The following is a 22,621-nucleotide window of genomic DNA, read 5'->3' as shown; positions in this document are numbered from 1 at the left end:
TGTGCATGCAGAAATGATTTCTATAGTAAATTATTAGTTTTAGTTATTTATTTTAAGTTAATTATTGTATTATATGCTTTTATTTATAATATTTTTTTGAATATCATGTTATGATTTAATATATTTTGGCTCAAACTTTCTACATTGTTTGCTTTAATGCTAGAGTTGCCATAATATTTATTACTTTATATTTCATACTAATGGAATTCATTTTTAGTAATATAATCAATAAATATTTTTAGATCAAATTATAATTTAAAAAAATAGCAAATACTCTATTTAATTACATTTACAAAAATGTTTATATTAATAAATAAATATAATAAATTCCTCATTTGATTATCACAAAAATTATTTTTACTTAATAATGAAATTTATTAAAAGTTATCTATTTATTATTTTAATAAATGGTTTGTGTTAACTACAATTAAATAAAAAATAATATATAATAAAGTATTAAATACCAAATACTTAAAAATTCAAGTTACGACTTATTTCCACGATAGAATTTACTTTATTTCTAACCAGTGTGGGTTTATCTGTAGTATTTTTTTTATAGTGTATTTTTTTGTTATAAAAGAAGATATATTTCATAAAAATTCTAAGTATATAGTGTATTTCATTGATTAAGTAGATCAATGAAATACATTGATTTGAATAAATACATTTTATATCTGGTCTAGGTATAAAAAAAAGGTATAATTTTTTATGATCATTGATAGAAAATAATGACGTTTTAGGTCGTTTTGTGGCAATTTTTTTATAGAGCAAATTATACATATTTTAAAATATAAAAAAATAATCATGTAAAACAAGTAACTTGCTAAAGTTTTTTAATTAAATATTATACTATTTTTAGTGCATATTTAATAGTATATTTCACTGATTTTTATTTGATTTTCATGCCCATTTTTGTAGTGTTTTTAGCACTTTAAATACCGAGCCTGGATAATTTTTTTGAGTTTCTGGTTAAGAACAATTGTAAGAGCCAAAAATGTAGCCATATTTCATTACTTAAGAAAAAAAAATATTTTAATACAATTGACTACTATTATTTGTAGTACTGCAATTTTAAATTTAATAAAAATATATAGGTCTTTATTTCTCAAAGAATTGAAAAGAATCATAGTATAAATACAAAGTATTCATTTTATGTGCTGTTAATATTTGTCACAAATTTTTAATATTTATTTCTACATAGAAAAAGAATTGAAGATATATATATTTGTTCATACACGTATCTCAGATCTAACAAACACGCTTATAACTTATGACCCTAATATTACTTCTGGTTTTGTTTCTAAATTGACCTGAATTTGTTCAGGTTAAATGCCCCATCTACTTTCTATAAATTTGTACAACTTCAAATTATTTGTAAAAAAAATTATATTCAGTTGACTCACCAGTATACTCATGGAGTTATAAGGATATTAATACATAAAGCAGGTATGTAGTGTGAGTGATACAGCTTGTACTAATGTACGTTAGTGCTCCACTCAAGTTCCATAGCCACTCTATGTATAAATATGCTTGAAACTCAATGAATACCTATCTAATATTGATCTAACAAAATTTTTTGTAAAAAAAAAGCTTAAAAATGGCTATTTTTAAATGTTGAAAAAAAAATTTTAATTTAATTTTGTAATATTGATTTTCTAATAAATAATAAAAAATATGCTATATAATATAAAGCATATTATCTTAGAATATATGTTATTTAGACTAAGGAAGTAATAATTATTTTTTAAAAAATATTTAACAAATTTATATATAATTGCATAATAAGTTATAAGCATTGTCATGTTAAATCTGAGACATGCTATATATTTTAAATTTATAAAATGATTAAATCATCATTGGGGATTTTTATAACAATATAATAAGAACAAATTGATCATAAAATAAAATGACTAAACATATTTTAATTATTCAGATCTTTTATTAAGAGACTGTATTACCTTCATTGTCTCATCTTGCTTCTAACTTTAATTGATGTTTAAGTAAAACATTTAATTTTTTCATAGAAGTCTTAATCTAATCTATATTTCTACAATTTTCTTTCATTTGCTATTATAAATATTAATTTATGTAAATCTTAGTTAGATTGAATAAGTTGTTTTCTAAAGAGATATATTAAAGGACTATAAGATAGGTATAAATTTCTAATGATTATAACAATATTTATTATTTTAAATATAACTTGTTAGTAATGAAGGCATAAAAATATTTCTAACATGGCAACTTTAGTTAAAACTAATATTCCATTAATTGATAGGTACTAATAATTGTAGCTAAGTAAGCTATACTTAAATATCCTTCTCATTTATAGTTGGTTTCTCAACTTGGTAATGATTGCACTTAATTATACAAGTGAATAAATGAACCTAGTTGTGTTTAACCATGGGTTATTTTCAGAATGAAAAAGATGACATAAGAACGGATTCTACTACATGCATCTGCTTGTCATTCCATTAATTCAATTGTCTTAAATGGAAATCAGCATGTAGTATGGTCGTATGTTTTTATATAATGTATGTTACCTATCTAATATTTAAACTTAGTGTATTGGAAATCTTAAAAATTTATATTCTGGTTGATTTTCTTATTAAATTAATCAAAGAAAAAAGATATTGGTTTATTTTTAGTATTTTATTTGGAAATTGTTCACAAATACTAATTCTATTTTTAAATAGTTTTACAAAATAAACTGATAGGGAGCTTTCTATAGTTAGAGAACATTCATTAACTTTAAATTAATGTACATTATTTAATTTACTCCTCATGGAAAGAACATTTCATCATTTTATTATCATGTTATAACAAAAAATATATCTTTGTAAAGAAAAATGTAATCAACCAGAATTTTGCTAAGAAATATTGTAAAAGTTAAGTATACTAAAATTTATATTAATCAAAGGTTTGCACCATTTTAAATTATATGTTAATTTATTTAAATTTGGCTATTTTCTACTTTACTAATAAAAATGTACTTCCATATAATTTATGAAATATGATGATGAGCTTAAATCAATCAAAATTAAATTTTAATTCATAAATTGGATTTCTGAATTACAATATATAATTTTTAATTAAATTATAAGTACAGTTATATGGTGTGTGTAGAATTTTGCTATGGAATCAACTAAACTTTTAGAAGCAAAAAGGAAATTTTTAACTCAGGTTTAAAATTGTGTATAAATAATTCATTAAAATAAAGACTTAAACTTCCAATTTGGGAGATTACAAGATAAAAAATTTTAAATTAAGTTTTGCAATACAATATAATTTTTAAAAACATGGGCTAATATTATTTGTGTGCTACTGTTAGAGTTTAGAGTCATATTCTTTGAATTATAATTAACTCGATACTATTAATAATATTACATTTTTATGGTAAAGCAATTTAATTAATTATATTTATTAATATTTTTTGTTTTTTTACTAATGCATGCAATCTATTAAATATTTACCAATTTACGAGTGTTTATCTTAAATACTTTTTTTTATTCTATACCAATTAAATTTATAATTTTACAATCAGGTGCATTTAGATGAGCCACCATTTCTTACTGTTGGTACAGAAGTCAGTGCTAAATATAAAGGAGCATTTTGTGAAGCAAAAATACGGAAAATCTCCAAATCAGTTAAATGCAAAGTTAGTTTGTAACATTTTAGTACATAAATTTATAAAATTAATTTTTTACCTTAAATTAATTAGAAAAATAAATGTTAAAATTTGTCTTAAATGTATTAAGGTTCAATATACTAACGGATTGGTTGCAATAGTTCCTGATGAATTAATAAAGGGGCAAATTAAGGTTAGTAACTAATTTCATATTTTTCAAAACCTTAATTAGTTTACAAACTATTAAGTTTTGAAAATTAATGTGATTTATTATAGATTGGAGCGAATATTGAAATCAAATGTAATGATAAAAAAGAACTACTAGAAGGAACAATTCAAAAGATTCAGGATCATAGTCAATATACTGTTGGTAGGAAATAAAACTTTTATTAAATCCATTTTTCATACTTGGATTAAATTTTTAACAATTTATTAATAATTTTGTATTATTATTGTGAAGTGTTTACTAGGCAATTAAATAAAAATTTTAAAATAACATGAAAAACATAATTGTCAATTAATTGGCAATAATTTGTTGAAATTTTATTATACTACAAAGCTGTATGTTAAATTAAAAAAATAGCTTTTTAAAGTCAGGGTAAATCACATTTATATAAAATTTTCATTTAAAAAAAATATTAGTGTTAATTAAAAAACCCAGCACAGTGGGGTGGCGGCACAAATTTCTATGGTAAATTTTAAGTATACCAGTATAAATCCAAATAAGAACTGACATATTTTTTCATGTAAATTCAATTTGGTTACGTAAAAAAAAAACAGTACAGGGGGGTCGCGACACAGTGGTGACGTCGTGGCATAGTTGGATCAAGTATAATGATATCTGATAGTGATTAAAATCACTATCAAAAAAAAACGCTTCGATGCAAATCTTTAGATAGTGTTTAATTTTAAAAAATTGGGGGATTATTCCAAAAGTTACATGATCTGCTAGTTCCTTATTAATATTTTGATTAAGATAAAGTATGTCAAATAAAAAAGGGATTATTAAAAAATATTATTTCTCATAAAAAATTGTGTTGATCCATACACTTTTCATTAAGTTATAGCATTATAAAGTTAAAAATGTAAAAAATAAAATCGAGAATTTTCACACAAAATAGCATTTGATAGCCATTTTCACTGTGAAGACAAAATAAAGTCCAACATTTTTTTTTTTAATATTAAAGTATATTACATAAGCTTTAATTTAAGATATATATAAAAGTATCAGTACTTCTGGAACACTTTCAAAAATTAAGTTGAAAAAGTTCTACTTTCTCTATGCATTTTTATGTTTTGAACACCCCCTGTATTAAGGGAAATGGTCCGATTTAAAAAAAAAGTATGTCGAATGAAAGAAGTATATAAATATTATTTCTCATAAAAAAATTGTATTGATCCATATATTTTTCAAAAAGTTATAACATTTTAAAGTTAAAAATGTAAAATATAAAATCGAGAATTTTAACACAAAAATAGCATACGGTAGCTATTTTCACCGTGAAGACAAAATAAAGTCCGAAATTTTTTTTTTTCATGATAAAGTATATTACAGTAGCTTTAATTTAAGATATATATATATAAAAGTGTTAGACTTTCCGGAACACATTCAAAATTTAAGTAGAAAAAGTTAATATTTTGTGAAAAAGTTGTCATTTTGAATCCCCCCCTGTGGGCTGGTAAAGGGTTAAATTTATAAAAAAAAAAAAATATACCAAATAATAGGTAAAGACATCAAGCATCTATAAAAATTTTTTTTATTGATTTGTTCATTTTTGAAAAAGTTATGGCAGTTTTAAGTAAAAAAAAATGAAAAAATTTCGAAAATTAGCGATTTTTAAATTTGTAATTTTTTTGGAGATTTCCCCCATTTACGGGGAACGAGGGAAATTTTTTCAATTTTTGAGGGTAATGTCTTTGACTAGATACGATTTGTGATCTTTTGACGTATCATTGAAAGAAATCGGTTCGGTGAGAGCTGAGAAAAAGTGGTAACAGACACACAAAAAAAAAAAACACATCATAGTAAAATTAATACCTTCTCAGCTTCGCATCGAAGCTAAAATTAATTTTGAGTTATTCCTAATCATTTTTAATTCAAATTCCTTTTACACATGCTTTATATGCTATTTTACCAATATTTTTTGACTCGTTAGTATTTTTTATTGTATATAATTGATATTATGTGTACAATAATTTTTTAATAGTCAAGCTCCATAATAATATTATCAGGCTTAGCTCCTAGAATTTTTTTTTAAATCATCACAATTTTTTATTTTTATGCATTAAGGTATGATATTAATTTTAAATATTTATGTATTAGTGCATTGTATTTTTAAAACATTACATTTTAATTTAAACTTTATTTTAATAGAAACTAAGTTTTTAAGATTTGGAATTTGTATGCCAATTCCAATTTATATGTAGTAATACAACTAAAACAAATATCTTAGGTATGCTAAAATTATATAAGGTCTACATTGTCATGGAGCTGAAGCCTTCTCATTTTTGAAACATCAACAACATATTCCTTGAATATTGTAATATCTGGTATCAATTAGTTAAGAATTCATGGTAATGCACCATGTAATAGTAGTTATGTTACTGTTATTCAAGAAATTTTGATAATCTATAAGTAAGAATTCAGATTTAGAACTTTTTATGATCCTATGTAATCAATATCAGTGTAATTGAGATAACTAATAGACTAACTAGACCTCTTTAAGTTTTATAAAAATTATATACTTTACATAATTTATAATGAATACATTTTCCAACAAAAGAAATAATTTATTAATTTTTAGTGTTTGATGATGGTGATATAACTTCTTTGAAGAGATCTGCATTATGCTTAAAAAGTGGAAAACATTTTGCTGCTAGTGCAACCCTTGACCAACTTCCTCTTACTCATCCTGAGCACATTGGTACTCCAACTCGAAATAGTATTGTTTATGGAAGAAGAAGTAGAAAACATATTAAAAGTGTTGGGTATAATAAATTTAAAAATTAAACTTATCTAATCTTATTTTTAATAATTTTAAATATCTTACATAGGCGTGCGCAGGCTTAATATCAGGTAGTACGCAGAAAAAATCTATGGCTCAATACTAGATAATATTTTATATTATTAAAAATAATATTTTCTAGATTTTTGGAAGATTAACATCCTATCTAGCTTCCTCCAATTATCGACAATGCTCCTCATCCAGCCATACAAAAGTTATTAGAAGTTAAAGCCACTGTCTAGCCAAGATCATTCAGATGGTGTATAAAATGCACCTTTTTTCGACTTTCAGTAGTTCAATAGGGGGCAAAGTCGTACAGTTTATAGCTGTATAGCTAACAGTTATGTACTCACAGACATTCCACAGCAATTCCCTATATTCCTGTGTATCCTTAATACATATATTATTGATATGTTAACTTTCTAAGTTGTAAAATTTAATTTCTTAATGACCTAATTCCATGGATGGAATTAGCCCAAAAGATGGGCTGAAATGGGCCTTAAATAAAATCAGTTAAACTAGGCCTCGATGGGCATTAAATTTATATTTATATTATTATCCAGGTTTTATATTATTATAATTTATATTATTGATCCAGGTTAGACTGGGCTTAAAAAAACATTTAAATTGGGCATTGGTGGTATAAAAATTTAGATATGTTGAGTTATGAGCTGATAAATAAAATATGCTGAGTTATAATATGTAATTGGAAAAATATATATGACTACTTCGTAAACAATTATTTGAGCCCTTTATTATGTTAAAAATGTGTAGGGTTAAATACTTAAAATATATTCAATTGATGGAATTGACAGGACTTGTAATGGTTCTGATAGATTGGGCTTATTTCTTTGGAAGGATAGTTTGGATAGCTGGGTCTCAAAATTAAGACCAATGAAAAAATGTGGTATGAATATAGAATTAATTTAAATACATAAATGTACATGCAACATTTAATGTTTTAAAATTTTAGAAACAAGTTTTTGAATTTAAAAATTAAACTTCAAACTTTACATTTGTGTTTATAAAGGTGATTTGTTTTTTTTACGTTATAATATAATGCATATATCTGTTGGCACTTTCCATGTGCACGCCTATGGTATTTCATCAAAATATTTTTCAAAAAATCAATATTTTTTCTTTAGCAATAAGTAATAATTAATTTTTTAGAAATTTTATTAAGTAGATAAAAAATTATATGAATTTAAATAAATAAAATGTAATGTATAATATTTTAATTAACTTAAAGGGAAAGTGAAGAGGAAGAAAATATAGAAATGGAAGAAAAAGATATTGGGAAAGTTGTTTGTGTTGAAGCTAATGATAAAAAAAAAATAAGAGACAATTGGTTTCCAGGTTTAGTAGTAGCACCTACAGCACAATCTGCAGTCAAAACAAATGTATTAGAAGATTACTTGGTTCGTTCTTTTAAAGATGGAAAATAGTAAGTTTTATAAAAATATTAAGCTTTTGAGTTATTATGATGAAAAGATAATAACTATTTTTAATAATTATTGATAATAATTTTTTTAATAGTTATACAGTTCCAAAAAAAGAAATCACAGAATTTACAAAAGAAATTGCTGCTAAAGTGGAAAATCCTACTTTGAAGACTGGTATTCAAATTATTTTTATAAAAATTATAGTGTCAGAATAGATTATTATTAGATTTTATGTAAACAGAGTAAATGCTCATAGAAATTATTTAGAAACATAGTGTGACTGATTATAAGTTTCCAAACAAATTTGGAGGTTCTTGAGCACTAACCTAAGAAACTAGAACTGACTTACAAAATTTAAAGTAGTGTTTTTCTACAAAAATTTTTGATGAAATCTATTTTTTAGTTTCTAATTAATTTTTCTCCTTTTATCTTTGATCCGAAGTTAATAAGGTATTAATTTTATTTTTGTGTCTTTTATTTTAAGTATCAACTCTTAATGAACTGATTTTTCTCAGTAATGTCTTAAAAGATTACAAAGTTTAAGAAATTTAAAACATTACTCTCAAAATTTGAAAAAATTTTTCTCATTCTTCTGAAAAAAATTCATTGTTGAAATTAACAAATTTTTGCTTAAGAACTCTAAGAAAATTTTTTTTTAAAATAATGTTTTTATAATATTATATTATGTTAAAAAAAATGTTTTTTGACACATTATATTTTAAAATTGCTGTCTAAGAAGTAGCATCACCTATTTCATTTTTGTCAATTTTACAGGAGAGCGAAATAATGGTTTTCTTAGTTGATTAGTACGCTATCTATAGACTTTATTAAAATTCTGAGTTCACAATTTGATTCCCTACGTAATTTTACATATAATAGTGTTGCTAATTTATTTTGACCATGTGAGGTAGGTGGTCTTGCTTCTTTTGCAATGAAATTTGATATATTTATCATTTTTTAACCTAACATTTTCTGAAAATGAATGACTTAAATCAAAATATTTTTAGAAATAGGTATAGGTATGTACTTTTAATTAAGTGTATTTTTTTTACTTTTGCAACATTTTTATTAATAATTTTTATTTTTCTTGAAACATGAAAGTAACTTATGGATACTTCAAATCAAATGAGTCTGACCATTTTTGGTAAAATGTTACTTACATCAATTAGCTTTAATGCAGTCAATATGCTCCCATAAGCTCATCAGATTTTGTTGACAAATTTTGTCTTATACTATAAATATTTTTTACATTAATTTTTTATATTAAATTATGTTTTAGCTGTTGAAAAAGCAATATTATATCTTGATAAAGATGAATTACCTCCTCACTGGGACCGAGATCTATTATTTGGAATTGAAAAGAATTGTATTACAACAGATAGTGAAGGCGCCTCTGATAGTGATGTAATTTTTTTAAAAATAGCTTTAATTAATGATGATACATAATTTTAATATATAAAATTATTATAATTAAGAACTCTGATGAAGAATCTATTGAGGAGAAAGATCATTTTGTGGCACAATTATTTAAATTTATGGATGATAGGGGTACACCTTTAAATCAAGCACCCATGATAAATGAAAAAGATGTTGATTTGTATAAATTATTTAAGGTAATTATTACATATATTTTTTAACCATATATTTGTTGAATGCAAATTACAAAAGTTTTTATTGGTGTTAAAGGTTGTTAATAATCTTGGCGGCTTTAATAAGGTAGGTAAATGTAAACAATGGAAAACAGTTGCACAGAAAATCGGCCATGAGCAGTCTGTCTTTTCTGTCAAACAAGCTTATCAACAGTAAGTATTAAAATTCTACTAAAAGTATTATTTTTTTAATTTGAGCTTATTATTTTTACGATTGATTTCTAGTTCAACCATATTCTTTCACATACACTTATAATTTTATAGAAGAGGTCTATAAAATTATAAATGTATTGTTTTATTTTACTACTAAAACTCGACAATAATGTCATCATTTAATTAATAAAAGAGATTTATATAAAAACCAATTCATATAAAAATTATTTATTTTATTGAGTAGTGTCAATTAAATTTATTTAAAATAAACATTAAACAATCAAATACAAAAAAAAAAAAAAGCAATGTATCTATTTAAAATATAAACTCCTGTACAAAAGTAATAATTACTATTTGCTCTTATTAGTTAGATATTACATAAGTGAAAAGTAACAGATTAATTTCTTAACTTAATATCCAAACTTTTTTAGTTAAATTTATTCTTTTGCCTTTTTGTAACAACAAGAACAAGTTTTACAGTTTTTTAAGCACCAAGTTTTAGCTTTATCATCACTGTTTAATAAATATTTAGGTGAGTTACAGTACTCGCATAAGTGACCTTTATGAATACAATGAATTTGACTTAATTTTTTCTTATCTGGTGAATAAGTACTTGACTTATTTGAACTTTTTGTGATGTTTGTTATTTTCTTTTTAATTGTATCAATTAAACCATCTGTAAATATGACAAAAAGCAAATAGTTATTTTTTCTATTATAAATAAAAATTAATATGTGTAGTAATCAATTTAGTAAATCAATATTAGGGGAGATCTGTTTAACAAAGAAAATGTTATAAATAACATTAAAATTAGTAGGGTTTTTTACTTAAATAGTTTTTAGCAAATTAGTGTTTAATAAAACTGTATATTTTTAATAATTACAAATGTGCAACTTTATTAAATAGTATTCAAAATACAATTATTGTATTTTCAGTGAAATAATAAATTTAATTTTATTAAAAAATTTTAATTAACTATTTAAAATTTGACTACGGTTTTATTTTAAATATCTAATTTTTTTTTTTTTGATAAAAACTCATTTTTGTGGCTTTTATCAAGTTTTGATGTTTAAATGCTAAAAAAAAATTATGACAACAACTATTTCCTCGTACTATTGAATTATTTCATTTGTTTTTTATCTTCTGTAAAATTTTTCATTTCTTATGTACCAAAACTTTTTATTAAAAATATATACAAGAGTAATATAGTAATAAGTAATATAGTGATTACTATACAGTAATAGTGATACATAAAATATGATTGAGATTTCATAATAAATTTAATTAGAATTTCAATATGAATTGAATTTTTTATATTTGACTTTACAATCAGATTAATAGAATACCATCTATAAATATACTGGTATTCTATTAAAATGCATATAATATTTCAGTAGTCCAGAAGCAAAAGTACGCATGTCATACATTTTTTATAAATACAGGACAAAACTATTCTGTATATAAACAATTTTAGTTTTATATTTTACAATACCATATTTTTTATTGATATAAATTTTTGTATCAAAATTGAATACTATTGTCAATAGTATATTGGCTTGTTTTAAATTGTTTTATTATTTATAAAAAGGTAATGCTGAAGTTAATTATGTGTATTTAACTTTTTATTTATATTTAAAAAATATCTTAATATTAAATGATTGTTGATCCACACAAAAAAGAAATGTCCAATTTTAAATTTAGTCCTAAATGTTTTAAATAATTGATGTATTGTATGAATCTTTAATTAACTGTTGTCTAAAAATAAGTCTATAATTTATAATCAAAAATTTTACCTAATTCATCCTTTTGTGAATCTATTTGTTTAGTTTCTTTATTTTTCAATTGTTCTGACTTATGTTTTGGTTTAGCTGAGATATCTGATTTTCTAGAATAAATATTAGAAAATCTATTTATCATTGTAATTAATGTATATTTTTATGGTGCATACATATTTTTATCGGATATATCTAAATCATTATTAATCTTAATAAGAGCATCGTCTGTTGATGATTGTTGTAGTTCATTATTTGTTAAATTAAATAAAGCTTGTTCAACGAGTTCTTTAAAAATTTCTATGCGATTTCAAATTATATTAATTATTATATTTTTTTACAAATAAAAAAGAAATTACCAAGTTCTTTAATTATTGTATTTGAACTTTCATACTGTACATCATTATTCGGTGTATTTACATTGAAAATTTTATCTCTATATTGCAAATAAATGAAACTTACATTAAAAAAAAGTTTAATAATACTACTATTCTCTTTTTTCAGTTTCATAGTAATTTTACTTTAAATAACATTAATGATTTAAAATACCAATAAACTCATAACCAATTTGGAATTGCTCATTGTTTAAAGGACTTTTTTTTATAAATTTTTAATTCTTACACTTACAAATTTGAATGAATTTGAGGATTAAGATTTGAAATTTCATTTTTAAATTTTGGAATAACACTGCTATTTGATGGAGTAAAAAGTAATAATGTTGTAATCAATAATAATTTGATATCCATCATAATTACTTTACTTAATTTAAAAAAAAAAAGTAATAAGAATTTATTGTTTTATTAAAACTATTTTATGGTTATTATGGTTACTTGGAAAACATATTTTATAAAGAATATTGTGTGTGGAATATATATGAATATTAATCAGTATTACACATTTTATAAAATTTAATATACCTAAGTGTAATTTACAAAAGAGAAAATTAAAAATTAGAAACTACATTTTTTAGTATAAAATTGGTTATTAGCTCTAGTATGGTTTTTAAAATATAAGTTATGTATGGAGTATATTGCTAATAATAATTTTTTCATAAAATTATTAAAATTATTTTATGTTTAATTATTTACATGATTATCATAATTTACTTAAAATTTAAAAAAACTGATCTAGACTTTAATATTTGTATATGATAAGTAAATAATTTTCAATTAATAGTATACATTTAGTTCTAGTAACAAATAACATATATTCTATTGTACAATATTATATACACTTAAATATATAAATCAGTGTTGTAACAATTTATTTATTTTAGGTATTTGCATAGCTTTGAGGATTTTTATCGAAAACTTGGGTGTACTATGTTGAGCCATCCTAGAGGAGTAAGATCTCGCAGTAGATTTAGTCGTAGTATTATACGTGATGTTGATAAAGCATTACCTGGAACATCACTTAGCAGTGCCGAAAAAAACAAACAATTTAGCTCTTATGTTAAAATTGAATCAAATGAAAAAAAAGATAAAGATAAAGATGAAGTCATTAAAGAAGTAGATGCCTCAAAAGAAATATTGATATCTAAAAAGTCATTAAAAATATTTAAAGCAGATGAAAAAGTTACAACATTGAAAAATGATGATATTACCAAAAAAATTGAAAAAAAGAAGGACAAACCAGAAGTAGTTTTAAAAGATTCAGAAGTTTCTAAAGAAGGTGTAACATTAAAAAAATCTTGTAAATTGTTGAAAACAGATGAAAAAATTGCATCAATTAAAACTAATGAAGAGTCAGGTAAAAAATTAGATAAAAAGAAGGAAAAAACTGAATTCCCTATTAAAGATCTGGAAACATTAAAAGAATTCGGAATATCAAAAAAATCTTGTAAAATGATAAAAGTAGAAGATGTTAATAATTCACGACCTAAAACGTCCACAAAATGGGACACTGAAATTGAAGACTTAAAAGAGTCTCCTAAAGATATCAAAGTTAAAAAAGAAGTTAAAGAAACTACAACTCAAAAAGATATAAAAAAGGAAGAAGAAAACATTGAAATTCTTGATTTAAATGAAGATGAAAGTGAAACATCTGAAGATAAAAAAAGTGAAAAGAAAAAATATTCAAGGAATCTTTTTGGAAAGTCAATTCGACGAAATAGCAAAAAAGAAAAAGTTGAAAGGATCAAACCAACAGAAACTGGATTGTCTGGTGTAAGAAAAATGAGATCTATTAAAGAACAAATAAAAACATTTGTTAAAGGTATGACACCATCATTTAAAAAACCTAAAAGAGGTGCTTCTACCAGCCAATCGGATTCTACTTCACAATCAAAACAAGATGACGAGTTTCCTAAAGTAAGTTGTTATTTATTATTATTATTATGATTATAGTTGAATTATAACCAATTGTGATGAAATAATTTTTATATAATTTTAAATAAAGTTTATTTTATTTAATTTTGTCAACTTTATAATTAGTTCTTTTAATAATTTTTTAAATAACTATATATTTTATGGCCATAATAATTTATTAAGTAAAATAAATATAATTTAATTTATAATTTATATATTTAATAGTATAATTATTAGTCTCCTTGTTTTTTTTTTTTTTGTAAAATTTTAATATAAATAACATTTTTAATTATTAAAATTTCTCAATACCAGTATGATTTGTAATATTATATGGTACGTTTTAATTTTTAGATAAATTCTCTTATTAATAAATGTATAAGTGTTAATAAATGAGTAAATAAATTTAAAGGGGCAAAAATAGATAGCTTACATAGCTTAATCAGAAATGAAATGTGTATTGATATCATCATGCTGGGCTATGTAGGATTTCTTGTCCTCATAAATTTCTAAAATTAATTGAAATTATAAAATTAAAGGATAAAACATTGATCTGCTAAATCTTATTGTATATTAATGTATAGTTTTTAAATTATAGGTTACACGTTCAAAGTCTAAAGATGAGTTACCCCCAAGATTACGAAAATTATCAGTACTTAATAATGAAACACAACGTATACAACTTCCGGTTTTATCATGTGCATCACCTTCTGAAAATTTAAATAAAATTAAAAAATCTGATGAAGGACTAGAAAAGAGAAAAAATATAAAAAAGAAAAAAGATGATAAAGATGACAAAACTTTATCAACTGAATCAAATATTCAGCCTATGTAAGTTCATTAATGTTTTTATTTATTTTATACGCTTACTTATATTAATTGTTGTAAATTTTAATCAGGAATAGCGAGATAGATTCATGTGACAAAGATACACCTATAGCAGTTGGAGATGATTTAGTAGTCTATTATGGTGACAAACATGCCACTACTTATGATGCTAAAGTAATATTTATTATTATTTTTATTTTAAAATAATTAAAAAAGTTTTACTAACAATTTAATAACATACTTTTCTAAAATGATATGAAGTTTTTTAATTTTTTTAAATTGAACATTGTTATCAACAAAAATTTATAGACGTTAATTTTTAAGAGGTATTCTTTTTATTTATATTTTAAACTAAAATATCTAAAAATTAATTCTATTGAAAAATGAAATCTATATTTGTGTATTAGTATATATTTATTACAATATAACTCTGTATACTATTATTCATGAAGTAATCAACTTATCAGTAAAACAAAATTGTTATTTGTAAATCATTGAGTATAAAATATTAGGCATAGTAGTGTTATAAATGCCAAAAATCTAAAAATAAATTTTTCTCAATTAAAATTATAATTTATAGATAATCATTCAGATATCCTCGCTAAAACTAGTTAAAAAAATTAACTTAAAAAATTATGAAAACTTGTACTGTAAGTTAAAACAATTATATCTGCTTATGATAATAGGAGATAGTATTTTTTATTTTTAAATCTCCCCCCCCCCCCCCCCCAAAAAACCAAGTAGACTTTGCTTTTCTATAGTTAACTAATAATGCTCATTTCATTCAGCTATAAATTATGTAAATAAATCTCAATCATTGGTATACAATAAAGTAGTAAATCAATAGTATACAGAGTGATTCTTTTAAAGCTTACTACTCAATTTCTATTAAAATAATATATATATTTTTAATATTTTTAAATTACATTACTCCATTTATCTGTTATAAAATATTTTCTATGTTCATTCTTTATGTCTTGGGGTGTATACATATTTAACTAACTTGTAATTAGGAAAATGTCTGCTTGATAATAACTTTTTATCTGTATTTTAGAAGTTAATAACATTTTTATACCTATGTGAGAGAAAAAGGGAAGTTATATGTGAGGTCGAAAAATGATTAGTGATAAAAATAGCAGCTCATCACCACCAGTTATTGTTTTAAATTATTAATAACTTCTAAAATACTAATTTAAAAGTTGTAATCAACTACTCATGATGTTAATTTTTTCATTTTCTATTTTATAAACTAGTTAATTATGTATGTTGCTCCATAATACTTAGATGGATGATAAGGAATGAACATAGAAAATATTTTATAACAGATAAATAGCACTACATATGTAATTAACAAGAGCAAGAAAAACAAATTCATAAAATAATGATATTTTTAATAAAAATTGAGTGGCTAGCGTTAAAAGAATCACTATATTTTGAAAAACAAAAAAATTTTTTATCAGAATAACAATAATTTTTTATGCTAATAATTTTTGTGAAAGTTGATATAACAAACTCTTGAGTGTTAATTTTTTGTTTATTCATAGGAATCTTAATAATATTTTTATTACTGCAATATAGAGTATAATATTATTATATATAGTTATAAATATACTGTTCTTAGCTATGTATTTTGAGTTATGGTAAATTTAATCTTTATATTCATTACTGTTATTTTTAGGTACTGAATGTGTGTGACATTGAAGGTGCTAAAAAATTTTATGTCCATTACAAAGGATGGAATTCTAGGTATGATGAATGGATAGATGTAACACGAATAGCTTTATTAAAGTCTAAAATATTGGAACCTGAACTAGATCTTGATCCAGATGGTGATGATGGAACGAAAAGTGATGTAAGTTCAATATTTTTAATTCTTATATGTTTTAATTAATTTTTTTAAATTAATTTTTATTGTTATTTTTTCAATAAATATCTAAATTTTATTGCTATCGACCAACCTTAAATATTTTTAATTGTCATACATTTATATGAGTAATAATAAATCATGAAGGTGACTAATCTATCTAGTTGGGTATTGATTTTGTTGTTGTACTGGAATACATAAATTACCTGTACTCTCTAATACAAGAAATAGCAATTAATTTCGGGAATTTGGCACTCAGATTAAAAAAAAAAAACTAACATTATTGTATTTAACATTTCATTAACAATATATTTACCTATGTTTGAATTATTGAATGTAAGATACTATGTCAATTATCTTGTTTAAACTAGTTTAAAGGTGTTCATATAATGTATGGTTTGTAAAAACTAGATGAAAAATTTTACATAAATATTGTAATAAAATCATGATTAGATTTGACAATTCTTTAAATTCAGATAGCCTTAAATACATACAATTGATAATATTTAATGTTAACTTTGTAAGCATGAATGTATTTTGTATAGATATCATAGCACATGTCCATCGATACAATAATGTAAATTTAAAAATTGTTTACTAATAAATAAATAGGTGAAGTGTATCATAAGTATAGACAAACCTCATCTTATCTCAAAATTAATATTTCTCTACAATGAATACTAACTTTTTACTATCTAATTATTTTTGCTATTATTCACTTTGACCCCTCACATATAATTGAATTAATACATATTATAATATTATATTATTGTAATCAAATAGCTTTTAACTAAATAAAATAAAAACTTTAATCACACACAAATTTTATTTAGATAAAATAATGAAATAAGTTAGTACTTATTCTATTGAGTATTTAAATTTAAATATAAAAAAAAAACCAAAGGAAAGATGATTAACCATTAATGGTGTTTTAAATTAAACAAATTTTAAATTATTGAAAAAGATTACTGAACATGAAGTCTTGTTTTATACATTTTTTAAACAAGTCATTAAACCTTGATGTCTGCTTATAGAAGTATTTTCATATTATTTTTTTCAACTATCTTGTTTTACTTTCTTTGGTTATTACATTTGCAATCAGTGAGACACTGTATTTCTTTTTGGTAGCTAAACAGTACAGTCCATGAAAATAAAAATAGTGCTGTAAAAAGAAATTCTGTATAATTCAAATTATTGTAAAAAATTGTTAGGACTTACATAAATTAATTATTGTTATTAATAATGAAATAATAAGACTTCCTAATTTTTTTTGAGTTAAAGCTGCAACTGTGAAACTTATGGGAGGCTGCGTATTAATCATAGGTTTTTTCTCATTAGTTGATAGATCAGTATAATCTGGTTCTGGTTTTATTGACGTATGTAAATTATTTGATCCCATTCTTATTCTGTTGGCTTTCTTTGAATTTTTCTTTTTAACAATTTTACCTTCACTTTGAGATTCCATAGGTATTGCTGGATATGGTGGTGCTTGCATCCACTTATCAACTTTTATATTATAAATAGTATTTTCATTATCAGAATGATCATGCCAAGAACTTTCTAGCAACCATAAAACTTCCGGACAGCGATTATTTAAGCATATACTCCTAAATGATAGAAGTATATATGTATAAAATAAAACTGACTTACTAAATAAAAAGTTTTTGAAAATATTTTTCTAGATTACTTGTTATTGTTTTTAAATAATGAACTTATTGTTAGTGATATCCATACTGTTAAAAAGATAGCCCATAGTACTGTAGTCGCACAAATTATTTTGTATGATTCCTAAAGTATTAAATATTCATATAACTCTAGAATATAATTCTAGAAATTTTTAGGAACTTACTCTATATGCTCCAATAAGAGCAGCCAACCAAATAATTATCATTGTGATACTGAATAAAAACATAGTGATCCATGGTACTATATAACAAATACATGGGATTATCAGCCTGTTTTTACCTATTTTTAATTTTTATTTTAAACAAATATTTTCTTACAAGGTTCATCTTCATTGAGAGAAAACACATTAATTAGGATTATACATATAGCTAAAGTCTGGAATTCAAAAAAATTAAATAAACGTTTAAATTGTAGATATTTTTTTATTTTTTACTTCCATACAATAAACAATGATTCTAGTATGATAACCCCAAGTTGTAGTGTCACCTGTCCGAATAATTGTCTATATACTAACATTATTGTAACTTGCATACAAAAAACATTTAAATTTTTTTAAATTTAATTGTTTAATAATACATAACACATTTTTAAAGTCTAGATTTTAGTTTTTTTTTTTTTTAGACTATTGTTAAGTTTAGTGTAAATAATATTATAAAGAAATTAAAACATTTTTATAAGCCAGTAAATAAATTTTTGATTTTAGTATAAAGGAAGTGATATGAAAAAACTGCCACCAATAAATAATAGGACTAGAAGATCAGTAACTCCAAGCATGCCTTATTCTAGTCGAAAAAAATCTCCATTTAGTAATGTACGACCAACTAGAACATGTACACTAAATGATAGACCCTTATCTTCAATTGGAAAATATACATTAAGAGGTAAAACTTATTGAATTTTAGTTTTATAATCTAAATTAGGTTTAATGAAAGATAAAGGTTTCTTTATAAACAAATTGTGGTGCAAACTATTAAATACAAATTATATTTATTCAGTAATTGAATAACAAAAGTAAACACAAAAATAAAACATTTCACCAAATGCACAGACTAATTTAATGAAACTAATTTTAATTACACACACTACTACAACCGCACTAAACGGAGCGCTGGCCACCTACTGACTAACTGGTGTGTTCACCTAGCGGTGAACAGCCCTTCCAATGTATAATTTAATGATAACAAAACCAAGGTCTTAATTAATTATAATCAAAAGGCATGTTCTTTGATTGTTAAAATTTTAAACCTCTTAATTTATAATTAATATTATAAATTGGATATAACCACTAGGAGGGTGTTCCTTATATTTTTAATTTTGGATATTTGGGTTCACTCTCAATTTTGTGTGTATATATATAAAAAGGAACTAAAAACAATTTCAGGTCTGTATCAGATGAGTTTAGCCTATGCCGACTTGGAGTTGAAAGTCAGCCAAAAGGAGTAGTTTTTTAGTTTTTTTAAATTTAACTCGTATACTACCGCTCTCAAAAACAAAATTATTAAAATTAAATTGTTGATCAAACTGTTTTTATAAATTAAATACTTGTGACTTTTCTTCTATATCCATTATTTTTCCATAAAAATTACAAATCTTGTATTATTTTATGTAATTGTAGAAATTAGAATATTAACAAATATTCCATCATATCCAAAAATCATTACTAATTCAGTAAAAGAACAAGTCTATATTCCTATTATTTGTGTAGATATTTAATTTGGAAAGTATATTTTACTATTGCTTTTAATAAAAAAAATTGAATCAAACTGCTTCTTCTAAAAAATTATATATAAAAAAAAAAAACCCAGCACAGGGGGGTCGCGGCACAGTGGTGGCGTGGCATAGATGGATCAAGTATAATGATATCTGACAATAATTAAAATCACTATAAAAAAAAAACGCTTCGATGCAAATCTTTAGATAGTGTTTAATTTTAAAAACGGTAGCACAGTGGGGTCGTGGCATAGTTGGGTCCAGTATAGATGATATTTGACAGTGATTAAAATCACTATCATAAAAAACGCTTCGATGCAAATCTGTAGATAGTGTTTAATTAAAAAAAAAAAATTTGTTAAAATAGCATATTTTTGAATATGGTAGCCATTTGCTCATAGAAGATAGGTCGTCGGGACAAATTTTTTTTTTCATTTTATAGTACATAAAATAAGCTTTAATTGGATATGTTTTTAAAGGACGTAATATTTCCGGAACATTTTCAAAAATTATGTTGAAAAAGTTATTTTTTGTAAAAAAGTTACTATTTTAAATCCCCCAGTGAGCAGAATAAGTGTTAGATTTTCAAAAAAAATTATATCAAATGAAAGGGAAATATCTAAAGTTTCAATACAAAAAAATATTATTTTTATTTGTTCATTTTTGAAAAAGTTATGGAAGTTTTAAATACAAAAAACATCCCGATAAAAGGTAATTTTTATCGCAAACATTACATTTTTTTTTAATTTTCGACAGCCATTTGCGCATAGAAGATAGGTCGTCGGGACAAATTTTTTTTTTTCATTTGATAGTAATAATATAATCTTCGATTTGATATATGTTTAAAGGACGCAGTATTTCCGGAACATTTTCAAAAGTTCAGTTGAAAACGATCTATGTTTTTTACAATATTTCAAGTTTTGAACGCCCCCTATATAAGGGGAAATTGTCCAATTTTAATAAAAAGTATGTCAAATGAAAGATGTACTTATAATGTACATAGAAAAAAAAATTGTGCTAATATATTCATTTTTCAAAAAGTTATAGCATTTTTAAGCTGAAAATTTAAAATCGAATATCGAAAATTTTAACAAAAAAATAGTGTTTTTTTAACTACGGCAGCCGTTTAAATGTAGAAGAAAAAGTGTCGGGACAAATATTTTTTTTTCATTTTATAGTACATAAAATAAGCTTTAATTTGATATATGTTTGAAGGACGCAGTATTTCCGGAACATTTTCAAAAATTAAGTTGAAAAAGTTAGTTTTTGTAAAAAAGTTTCTATTTTAAATCCCCCCCAATGAGCAGGTTATGTGATAGATTTTCAAAAAAATGATATCAAATGAAAGGTAAATATCTAAGGTTTTAGTATAAAAAAAAACTATGTTGATTTGTTGATTTTTCAAAAGTTATGGAATTTTTAAGAAAAAAAAGTGAAAAAATTTCGAAAATTAGCGATTTTTAAATTTGTAAGATTTTTAAGGGTAATGTCTTCAACTAGATACGATTTGTGATCTTTTGACGTATTTTTGAAAGAAATCAGTCCAGTGAGAGCTGAGAAAAAGTGGCAACAGACATAAAAAAAAAAAAAAACATCATAGTAAAATTAATACCTTCTCCGCTTCGCATCGAAGCTAAAAATTGGTGGATTATTCCAAAAGTTACATGATCTGTTAGTTCATTGTTAATATCCTAATTAAGATAAAGTATGTCGAATGAAAAAGGGATTATTAAAAAATATTATTTCTTATAAAAAAATAATGTTGATCCATACACTTTTCAATATGTCATAGCATTATAAAGTTAAAAATTTTAAAAATAAAATCGAGAATTTTCACATAATAATAGCATTCGGTAGCCATTTTCATCGTGAAGATAAAATAAAGTCCGAAATTTTTTTTTTGCATAATAAAGAACATTACATTAGCTTTAATTTAAGATATATATAAAAGTGTCAGACTTTCCGGAACACTTTCAAAATTTAAGTTGAAAAAGTAAATTTTTTGTGAAAAAGTTGTCATTTTAAATCCCCCCCTGTGGGCAGGTTAAGTGTCAGATTTACAAAAAAAATATACCAAATGATAAGTAAAGACATCAAGCATCTATATAAAAAAAAATTATATTGATATGTTCATTTTTGAAAAAGTTAGAGCATTATTAAGTTAAAAATATAAAAAAAAATTATTTTACAAAAATCGTAATTTTTTATTAACTTTGATGTCAACTTTCACCACGAAGACAAGTCCAGAGGTCAAATTTTTTTTTTTCAAATTAAAGTACATTACATTAGCTTTAATTTAAGATATATATAAAAGTGTCAGACCTTCCGGAACATTTTCAAAAGTTAAGTTGAAAAAGTTAATTTTTTGTGAAAAAGTTGTCATATTAAATCCCCCCTTGTGGGCAGGTTAAGGGTTAAATTGTTGAAAAAAATATACCAAACGAAAGGTAATGATGTTATGCATCTATATAAAAAAGAATTATATTGATATGTTTTTTTTTTTAAAAGTTACGGCAGTTTTTAGTAAAAAAAATTGAAAAAATTTCGAAAATTAGCGATTTTTAAATTTGTAATTTTTTTGGAG

The 22,621-nt window shown here is 23.3% G+C and overlaps 1 protein-coding gene across 2 annotated transcripts in view; it reads left to right on the top strand.

Moving 5' to 3' along the window:
* The window catches only part of LOC126900021 (AT-rich interactive domain-containing protein 4B-like), a 32,216-nt gene that overhangs the window by 2,429 nt on the left and 7,166 nt on the right, over window positions 1–22,621 (top strand). The window contains exons 3-17 of one of the 2 annotated variants that reach the window (XM_050675369.1): window positions 2,416–2,531; window positions 3,542–3,655; window positions 3,756–3,818; window positions 3,902–3,995; window positions 6,430–6,613; window positions 7,880–8,074; window positions 8,167–8,246; window positions 9,352–9,476; window positions 9,548–9,685; window positions 9,759–9,874; window positions 12,923–13,955; window positions 14,548–14,780; window positions 14,849–14,951; window positions 16,456–16,629; window positions 19,031–19,208. In XM_050675369.1, coding sequence (XP_050531326.1) covers window positions 2,517–2,531; window positions 3,542–3,655; window positions 3,756–3,818; window positions 3,902–3,995; window positions 6,430–6,613; window positions 7,880–8,074; window positions 8,167–8,246; window positions 9,352–9,476; window positions 9,548–9,685; window positions 9,759–9,874; window positions 12,923–13,955; window positions 14,548–14,780; window positions 14,849–14,951; window positions 16,456–16,629; window positions 19,031–19,208 — 2,845 coding nt within the window. In that variant the 5' untranslated portion in view covers window positions 2,416–2,516. The remainder of the gene's footprint in view (window positions 1–2,415; window positions 2,532–3,541; window positions 3,656–3,755; window positions 3,819–3,901; window positions 3,996–6,429; window positions 6,614–7,879; window positions 8,075–8,166; window positions 8,247–9,351; window positions 9,477–9,547; window positions 9,686–9,758; window positions 9,875–12,922; window positions 13,956–14,547; window positions 14,781–14,848; window positions 14,952–16,455; window positions 16,630–19,030; window positions 19,209–22,621) is intronic. The other variant, XM_050675370.1, reaches the window with a different exon arrangement.

The sequence above is a fragment of the Daktulosphaira vitifoliae genome, unplaced genomic scaffold (assembly GCF_025091365.1).
Source record: "Daktulosphaira vitifoliae isolate Bord-2020 unplaced genomic scaffold, ASM2509136v1 Scaffold_2, whole genome shotgun sequence".
Taxonomy (NCBI): Eukaryota; Metazoa; Arthropoda; class Insecta; order Hemiptera; family Phylloxeridae; genus Daktulosphaira; species Daktulosphaira vitifoliae.
Note: the sequence above shows the minus strand (reverse complement) of the source record. Positions and strands in the feature narration are given on the sequence as shown.